At 38.6% G+C, this 9,687-nt stretch overlaps 1 protein-coding gene across 3 annotated transcripts; it reads right to left on the bottom strand.

Moving 5' to 3' along the window:
- Positions 1–2,902: 2,902 nt before the first annotated feature.
- Positions 2,903–8,586, bottom strand: LOC124285060. 3 transcript variants are annotated; one of them, XM_046721205.1, is made up of 5 exons: positions 7,929–8,129; positions 7,536–7,709; positions 6,665–6,762; positions 6,424–6,563; positions 2,903–3,055 (listed from the first exon to the last, which is right to left on the bottom strand). In XM_046721205.1, exons 1-5 carry the CDS (start codon positions 8,042–8,044, stop codon positions 2,909–2,911), a joined length of 675 nt encoding a protein of 224 aa, XP_046577161.1. In that variant the 5' UTR covers positions 8,045–8,129; the 3' UTR covers positions 2,903–2,908. The 3 variants fall into 3 exon arrangements, 1 of the variants encoding a protein (XP_046577161.1); XR_006900716.1 differs by lacking the exons at positions 6,424–6,563; positions 6,665–6,762 and adding an exon at positions 8,531–8,586 and having other exon boundaries at positions 2,942–3,055; positions 7,929–8,014; XR_006900715.1 differs by lacking the exons at positions 6,424–6,563; positions 6,665–6,762 and adding an exon at positions 8,136–8,216 and having other exon boundaries at positions 2,942–3,055; positions 7,929–8,014.
- Positions 8,587–9,687: the final 1,101 nt, after the last annotated feature.

Below are 9,687 nucleotides of genomic sequence, written 5' to 3'. Positions count from 1 at the left end.
TTTGACCAAAACGTAGCCTTTGCTTTTTCAAATGTTCTCGATGTTGAAATAACTTTAATGAGTTATGATACTAGCAATCACTTTCAGAATTATCTTATTAGTAAATGTAGTATTTACAAAAACATCTCTAAGCAGGAGCCAAGAAACTAAGTTAATACCAAGTGATTGTCCTGCCATGATATGTATGGTGTTTGTTTGCCTAGTTCTGCCTTAAAAATCAAAAAATCTGATATGTCAATCAATTAAATAATTATTTATTATTGATTAGATTATTATTAATTTTATTACCCTTCCACGTTTACTAAAAAAAGAAAGATTCTTAAGACATACCTTGATATCATTTCCAGTGAATTAATCAAAATTACAGTTGTAATATTACTCCTAAAATGTATCATTATATGTGAATAATTTATGTGGTAACAAAACTTCAAATAATGTTCTCATAATTAAGATATACACTTTATTTCACTCCGTCCAATACTCCAGAAAGTCACTATTCTTCTCACATAGTTTTCGTATTCGATCAACCTGGAGGAAGGTAATTCAGTTCAAAGTCCCATGCAACTCTTTATACAAAATCTGAAATATTTAAAGCATGGTTTTATAGGCACTCATATGAACTAATTTTGATACTTGGATATTGCATGATAGGCAACTGCTGACACTAACAATATTTCCGTTTGAATAAAAAATATTACTCCTCGAATATTTTGCTCTGTTAACAAGATGCTGTAGGCCTTCGGATTGTGCTTAGGAAACTTAAAACATCCTAAAATGTGTGACAAATTGAAGAATATCTAAGAGCGAATGGGACAATATCCGCCACATTGTTCTTTCATGTAACAAGTTTTGCTATTTCGGTTGACCCTAACCGAAATGAAGATTTGTTTACATTGTGTCACGGCTTTCTCGCCTGTCTCATTTGAGCTTTATGGCGTACCAACTCAATGCCTAGTAGTGACTAAAAGCGTTAAGCAAAAACAATTTTGTAGTTACAAGAATTATCCGTGTTTATAACACTTGCAAAGTCTTAAACTGCTATTTGTTGTCATCAATTGGTAATGATTTTGCACATGTGCAAAAGTGTGGACATTCGTGCAAATTCTCATCAGCAGGCAGACGTAGGTTTCCTGAAGGATGGTGCAGACATTTAACTGATCGTCAGGCCTCTCGCGTTTCTTGATCCGCCTCCATTTTTGTTGTCTTGACCGTAATGGTTTTGTTAAGGTACACATTAAATCGCAGCAATATGTAATAAATATAGCGAGTGTAAATGGCATAATTCGAAGCACATCGCTTCGGATGCATTGTTTGACCCCGGAAATAAGTCTGACAAATCCACACAGCGCGCCCGGCCTGCTGATTGGCCAAAATTGACGCATGCGCCAGTTTTGATTGACAGACTGGATCGGTCTATTCAAGAGTGTCATCTTCACTATCACTTCCACAAAAGGACACCATTGTTGCCGAAGAACACTTGGTTGCATAGCAATGATATACGCGCATCTGCACGAGTCTCTGTTGCGACGCGTGATCGGCTACATCATTTGTTGTGTATACCACAAATCGCAGGATGGGAACGCACTCTACTCCCATAATGCGCCTCGGAATCGACGTGTACAGCGACTGAATAAACTAAAGTGTAATGTCCTACGACACTCGCTCAATGACAAAGAAAAGTTCCTTAGATCATATGATTGCGAAACCCAAGAGGGGTCAAATTGGTTTTTTTTTCAATTTCTGTTTTAAAAATTGGTAATAACCTTTTTTTCTTCTTCTGGTAATTACCACTTTTGGAAAGATTACATAATATCGGACACACTTTTAGAACGCCGCCATTTTTAGAACTGCGCGAAGTGAAGTGCGCAAATAGCCCTTGGGCATTTCTTACTATCGTCTTTAGCCTTTAGCCCTATTTTTAGGGTTAGGGGATGGGAGTTTTGTATTACTTAATTGTTCACAAAACAAAATCATATAGGTATTCGTCATTGTCGATCGCCTGTATCGGAGCCAGAGATCACCGAGGTTTTACAAGTTTGTCATCCTTTGCGTGTGGGTTATATACGCGTTCGATCAGTTCTAGGAATGCAATGAACTTGTCGTCACGGTCACTGAAATATTTCGGGCGCACACAGAATGCCCCGAAATACGAGGAATATAAGGCTTTGGTGGTGCCAGATCTAGGCAGTGAACGACTCGGGGGCCCCAAAATACGATTCAATGGTATTTGTGTGGGCACCTGTTTCCGGGTTCTTGAAATGTATTGAGGGGTTTACTGTCAGATGCGTGAAGTCTCCTCTTTTAAACACTCGTACGCTTTCCAACAATCATTTCTGACTGTGGTTTAGGATTAGCTGGATTTAGTGTTTGAGTCAGGTTTATCTACACACGCTACACATGCCCCCAAAACCCATTGTCCTACTCGTTTTCCCATGTTGAATTTACGTTTCACAAAATTCAATTCGTCAATTTCAACAATATGTCCCAGACCACCGATCTTTTTTCACCGTCCTAGTCAACAATACACACACACACATACACACCTCACGACAAAAATGGAACCAATCACCGCTGGTGCTGCACGAGGAAATATCAAGATTTTTCCAACATTAAGTTTGCTATTTTCGAACTATGAATTGTTCCTTAACCTCTACATTCTGCAATTTTTCATAATGGACCAGTGGCCGTAAAATTACAGTTTCATCATAAAACATTATCCACACTGTGACGTGATAGGTGGTTCACTTTACTGATATGTATCATGTTTACTTCATCTTCTGTGAGCATTAAAAGTGAAAGTAACAACTGAACACTTTACTTAACTGTCTTTTACACACGAGTAGCTAACTGTTTAGTCTTTATATACAATATTACTTTCATATTATTAACATACTTTTTAATACGTAAGTTATATGAAAATACAAATATTTATATAAAAATACATGTGAAGCGTGTTGTCTGTTGCCACTATACCCTGCGATTCCATGTCCTTGAAGAGATTTATCCAAAAATCACCTCCACCTTGTCGCATGGACAGCCACCATCTTTCTATTCTCTTTAAAAATATAGAAAAATATAAATCGGGAATCTGATGTGAAATAATAATGACAAATTTACCCAAAATTATTTATCATGCTTCAAAGCTCAAATTTGATGAATGCATGCATGCTTGTTGTACATACACGTATGTATGTGTGTGTGTCTTGAAATAGACATATTAATATTAATATTCATATACTCGCAAGGGCAGGTGCAAACTTCGGAATCTATTTTAATCAGAAGGGGAATATTTCAGGGGGATTTCTTTAGTCCTTTGCTTTTTTGTTTGTCTTTAAATCCTTTGAGCTTTCTGCTCAATAAAGAGGAGGGTTACCATCCTGGACCTCCTCAGCAATGATCCCCAACACCTTTTATTCATCTCCTTTACATGGATGATATCGAGCTCCTTGCCAAAGGAGATACCAATTTGAAAGAGCAGGTTCTCCTTGTCGAGTCCTTTTCTAATGATATTGGCATGACATTTGGACTCGACAAATGTAATACTCTTCGTATGAAACGTGGCAAGGTAACTTATGATGGCTCGGTGAAGTTACAAGGGGGAGGAGTTATTGAGCATCTTGTGGAAGATCAGGCCTACACCTATCTTGGAATACAAGTTCGAGACAAGCTCCAGAATGCCCAGATTCAAGACAAACTTCGGGTCGAGTACAAATCTCGTTTAAAGAAAATCTGGAGCTCAGAGCTAAATGCTCGAAACAAGGTCAAAGCCACCAATACTTTTGCTGTGCCAGTCCTCTCCTATTCCTTTGGAGTAGTTGATTGGACAAAACAAGACATCCAGAGTCTTGACCGTCTGACCAGAAGGATCATGTCTGATAACAGAGCCCACCATCCTCGTTCCTCTCTTAACCGTTTAAACATGCCAATCAATTCTGGAGGTCGGGGTTTGATTAATGTGGAGGCTCTTCATGATAGAATTTTTTTGTGTACTTTTGCACATATTTATTTATTTATTAGATGATCCTCTGGTGATGCATGTGAAGACTCATGCAAGGAATTCGACAGCTATCTTAAGCGTGCCAAGGTTGTTGGACAGAATCTGAAATTTGAGGTAGATTTTGTTGATGGCGATGTACTGCTGGACGGTACAGCAATGGGAGTAGACCAGGTGAAGTCCTTCACCAAGTCTGCCCAGAGTCGGTCTTTTGTGGAGAAGCTTTCTGAGAAGCCATTGCATCGTGTGTACATGCAGTGTGTTGAACAGAATAGCAATTCCACCGACTCCTTCGCCTGGATGAAGTCGGCTGGTCTTAAATATGAAAATGAGGGCTTCCTTTTTGCTGCTCAGGACCAGTCACTCCCCACTCGCAATCGCCTGGATGTGATTCTTAAACAAAATATCAATATCAAATGTCGACTTTGCAATGAATTCACGGAGACTGTCCAACACCTTGTCAGTGGATGCCCTTCCTTGGCACAAACAGCATATCTTAAACGACATGATGGCATGGCTCGTTGCTTTGACTCCGAGGTCCATCCATGGTACGACCCTAAACATGTCCAGGGCGTCATGGAAAATGATGCTTTCAAACTTCTGTGGAATAGGCCCATATACAGCCTCAGAAGAATTCCTGCCAACAAACCTGATCTTGTCCTTTTTGATAAAGCCAATGAATTTATTTATGTCATTGAATTTTCTGTCCCGTTTGACACCAGTGTGATTGGCAAGATTAAGGAAAAGCATTTCAATATGCGGACCTCGCCTTTGAAATGTCTCGCTTGCATCCCCAGGACACTGTTGTCAGGCTCCCCATTGTTCTCGGTGTCCTTGGTTTGGTACCTCCTGATCTCTTGGCGCAGATCAGGAGAGTACAACCCTTCTGACAATCTGGATAATGCAGAAGGCTGCAGTGTTGGGGAGCCTTCATATTCTCCGGAAAGTTCTTGGTGGGTTCGACTAGGCAGCGTTTCCTGGGAGAAGTCCCATTCGCTGTCTGGGCTGCGTGTAGAGGGGGCAAGGGCCCTGAGCTGATGATGAGCCTTACCATCATGACTGTGCGAGGATCACCCGAACCCTCTCTGCTGCATACTATCTTTAATCTGTAAAACATAATTAATAGGAAATATAGCCAATGGAAAGAAATATTGTAGCTATGAAACTTTTGTGAACGAAAATATCGTAAACAAGCTATAAAGACGAAATGCAGTTTTAATCTATGTACACAATGCACATTGTAATATCTTTAATGGTTGACAGCTTACAAATGTTCTTGTACCATGTTATAGAATCCATGGATAAATGTATGTGCTCAAGCATGTTGTTTTGTTTCTGACATTTGGTTGGTTTTTTTGCTCAATGCTACTTCTCCAATATAGACATTTAGTTAACGATTATCGATGTTTATAGACAGACAGCCCTAATTAGAACAAAGACATGTGTTGAAGACAAACATCATATGGAACAAGTGAAACATGACACAAAAACCAAATCCGATCGTTTGCACGTGCCGCATATAGTAGCGCCAAACACTGACCTAAGGTTCTTTTCTCTATTTTGACACTTTCAAGGAAGATCGACTTATGTCTGTGGTGCAATTATTCAATCCGTTTATCATAGAACTATGCTATATTTTATTTCATTCATTGTTTCGTCATAAACTATCTATTTAACTATCGTGTGCACTCGTATACGGGCTGTGTAATGTTTCAAACTGTCAGCGTACAGTACACTGTGTGTCAGTATGTCATCAGCAGACTCTAACATGTACCAAGAAATTCAGAATATGGCCCTTCGATTCCGTTCATGGCGTCAAAAGTCACTAGAAATAGAGCTCAAAAGGCGAATGCTATGGATTCAAAATTGTAATCATTTAATGAAATACGAGTTCCTTGTCAAATGATCAGAAATGATGTACAAGCATCATGTTTTGCGCAATGCCCACCTCCAGCAGCGTCAGAATGTCACGAGGGCGACACGCCCAGATATTTCCCCTTCTGAACACATTTGGGACATGATCGGGAGAGTGCGTTAACGCACATAGACCGTTCTTACAGTTTGGGGACATTTTAAAATATTCCCTAGAAGCTTCTACTTACTTTAGAGTGAATGTTTGGTTTATATACTTTGGCATACCTGTGACCGGTGCGTGCAACAAAGCATGAACGTACGGATTATATTGCTATTATCATCCCTACTAGATGTACAAACGTATATACGTTGATTAATTAACACTTCACTGACTTGAGATAACGAAAAAGTATCAGCGGAAAGTGGACTGCTATCCTAGCTACATACTCTATGGAGTTCTTTTATGCTCAGACAATATACTCTTGTCTTGTTTTGAAGGAATATGTTTCCAATTTGTGAAGACTGAAAATGCTTAAATGATACTATGTAATTACTTTAAATGAGTTTAAACTGACCTGATTTCGGTGCGAACTCCCATACATAAAACTGTTTTCTGCAGCCATGTCATCAGTGTGCTCCCACCTCATAGCTTTTTGGAGATCCTCAATAAAGACATTTTCACTGCCTCGGTCAGCTCTTATGCATCGTGGAACGCCTATTCGTAAAAAACCAAAAACAATCAATAGATAATATCAAGTATTTGCAAAGTACGCAGAAAGAAAACACGTATAAATAAATAAAGGAATATTCACATACCTCCAATACTTTCAACATATTCCATGAAGAAACGGGCGACAGTGTATGGGTGGTTGTTGCTCCTCCCTACTTTTAGACATAGTATTCTTCTCGAATAGCTGAAAATATCACCTTGTTGAAACACTGCATCCTTAAGTTTGTGTTACTTTAGAATTAAATATATTTTTTATTGACTCTTGTCGGTGCATACGTGAGTGAGTATGGGTTTGCGCCGCTTTTAGCAATATTACAGTATGTCAGGGCGGAGGACACCAGAAATGGGCTTCACACATTGTACCCATGTGGGAAATAGAACACGGGTTGTCAGCGTGACGAGAGCACACCTTAACCATTGGGCTATCTAACCGCACCGTTAGTACATAAGCATTAACAGTACAGAGCATTGGAAATCACGTTATAGATTCTGGTAACGTTTCTTTTTTACTTTGAACATGTAAGTAATTAAGACAGGAATTCTGAACAGAGACTTAAACCAAACCATGGACCAAACACTTATTAATGGCAACCATTCACCATTTAATCAAATTTGTAAACAAAACAAATACAACTGAAATCATGTAGAATAAAATATCTATAGTGGAGTGGGCCGTAACTATAAACGCACATCACACAGTACTTTTGAAAATTAACGTGCGTGAACACATACATAATAGAGACTGTAGGAAGACAACTGTTTCCCTGAATATTTAGGATGTTCGCCATGATTGTTTGTGATTATATTATTGTAGAAAGTTGAATGGAATATATATTTATTCTTCCAATGACTTTAATTCGCCCTTTGTAAACTTTTCTCCTATTTCTAATGAAAATAAAACAGGGTTCAAATAAACAATACTGCATCATTCAGAACAATGTTTGGTTTAAAACTCACCCACATATTGCACCATGGATAGCAAACCCAAATGGTTTCAGTTTGTCGTAGCCATCGATGTGTATGAGATAATTTGGCCCTTTGTTGTGATATAAACGCCGTGTAAAGCGGCGAGATCTTCGAACTGCAACCCTGTCGGGGTCCATGACCCTTAAAAGCTTCATAACGTAGTCCCTAGATGATACAAGAACATAATATGATTACAACTTGCTGGGTAAAATAAAATGAATAAGTAAACATTACGTTGCACAAAATGCTGGTAGTGTCATAATACCCGTTTCAACAACGGAGAAGATAATCACGAGAATTAAGTATGCATTTACGTTTTAACAGTCAGTAAAACGAATGTTCTCTCCCTCCTCCCCTTCCCCTTATCTTTTCCTCCCTACCTACCTAGGAACCCTCAAACCGTGCACATTACGCAAACGTTCCGTCATGCTCCTGTAGCCAAGACAACAACCACTTCCTTGTAACTCACTCTGAAAGATCATAAAATCACGTTTCAACATGATGCTATTTCATGATATCGATTAATATAATTGTAGTGATTGTTCTAAATAGGCAAACATATATGATTAGGTTATGTTGTAGATACGTTACCTGAACGGCATGTATTACTCTCTGATGATCAATAACTTCCTTGTGTCGACTAAGTCCAAGTGTTCTCAGTCTTCGTTTCAGTGTTCTTACACTAAACAGACAAGATATCTCTTACAGAGTATTTTGAAATATAATACGAAAAATAGCAGGACACATTTTGGAACATTTCTTCGTTGTTCTCATGAACTGCCTTTGTGGGATATGTTTAGGTTAGTGATGAACACCTGTTCACTTCGCAACAAAAGTTATCTAGATACTTTCAATTGCTTTGCTGTACAGATAAACAACGTTTACATTGAGTGCCATGAGCAAACATTTTGTCCAAGTAGCTCTCTTACTATTAACTGCTAGCCGATTGAAATTAAAACAAAGATCAATAGATGACTTACACATACCTTATATGAATATTGTCATTGTGACAAAGAAGAGAGCATATTTCATGGTTAGTGTAACCAGCTTGAAAATATTCCGTGATGACTTCTTTCCCTGAAAAGTAGACAATAAGGGTTCTACATACAACTATCAAATATTTATGGAAAATAGAATACAATTTGTAGCTTCTATTCAACAACATGGAAAAAAATATATTATTGTTTATTAGTAATAATAACCACAAGACTTACAGTTATATCCTTCTATGCGTTGGTTCATTATTGCAAATGGCGACTATGCTTCTGATTTCTAGTCAATCATGCGCATACAGGACTGATCATGAATTGTGGGTAATATCGCTTTCTCGCTCTATTGCTTTCTCGGCTTGGTATATCGCTTTCTCTCTCTATCGCTTTCTCTCCTTGGTATATTGCTTTCTCGCTCTATCGCTTTCTCACCTTGGTATATCGCTTTCTCGCTCTCGCTCTATCGCCTTGGTATATCGCTTTCTCGCCTTGGTATATCGCTTTCTCGCCTTGGTATATCGCTTTCTCGCTCTATCGCTTTCTCGCCTTGGTATATCGCTTTCTCGCTCTATCGCCTTTGTATATCGCTTTCTCGCTCTATCGCTTTCTCGCCTTGGTATATCGCTTTCTCGTCTCGTGGTATCGCTTTCTCGTCTCGCGCTATCGCTTTCTCGTCTCGTGTTATCGCTTTCTCGTCTCGTGATATCGCTTTCTCGCCTCCGAATTTTAAGGCGAGAAAGCGATGGCCGAATCAGCCACCATACTCACCTAATATCCATTAATTGTATAAAAGGTCTCGGCTTCTACGTCAGAATTTAACACTGTTTAGAGAAAACATAAAATGACTGATTTTTCCATTTAAATAGTGTCCTGAATATATCAACAATTAGACGGTTTGGCAGCGTATCTTATTGTGAACGACACGCGCACCTGTCTGGCATCAATTTAACTTTAATTATATTTCACAACACGCGAATATTTTGTTTGGGATAAGAATTTTGTTTGTTTATGATTATGTAGCTATTTCTCTTCATACGTATGCAATGAAAGATGCAAAGAGATAGCTTTGTAATATGGAACTATATATTAGAATATGGATGTAAGATTTGCCCGAATTAGCACATGAGATGGTATATATATTTTTCAACAATTTT

The sequence above is a fragment of the Haliotis rubra genome, unplaced genomic scaffold (assembly GCF_003918875.1).
Source record: "Haliotis rubra isolate DU_JTF1 unplaced genomic scaffold, ASM391887v1 Scf350, whole genome shotgun sequence".
Taxonomy (NCBI): Eukaryota; Metazoa; Mollusca; class Gastropoda; order Lepetellida; family Haliotidae; genus Haliotis; species Haliotis rubra.
Note: the sequence above shows the minus strand (reverse complement) of the source record. Positions and strands in the feature narration are given on the sequence as shown.

Excerpts from the sequence above, each read along its gene's own strand:
- LOC124285060 (XM_046721205.1), bottom strand. The coding sequence starts at position 8,044 with ATGTTGAAACGTGATTTTATGATCTTTCAGAGTGAGTTACAAGGAAGT. Across the intron at positions 6,763-7,535 it reads ATCCATGGTGCAATATGTGG|CTATTCGAGAAGAATACTAT; the intron begins GTGAGTTTTAAA and ends TGATATTTTCAG. Across the intron at positions 6,564-6,664 it reads ATATGTTGAAAGTATTGGAG|GCGTTCCACGATGCATAAGA; the intron begins GTATGTGAATAT and ends TTTTACGAATAG.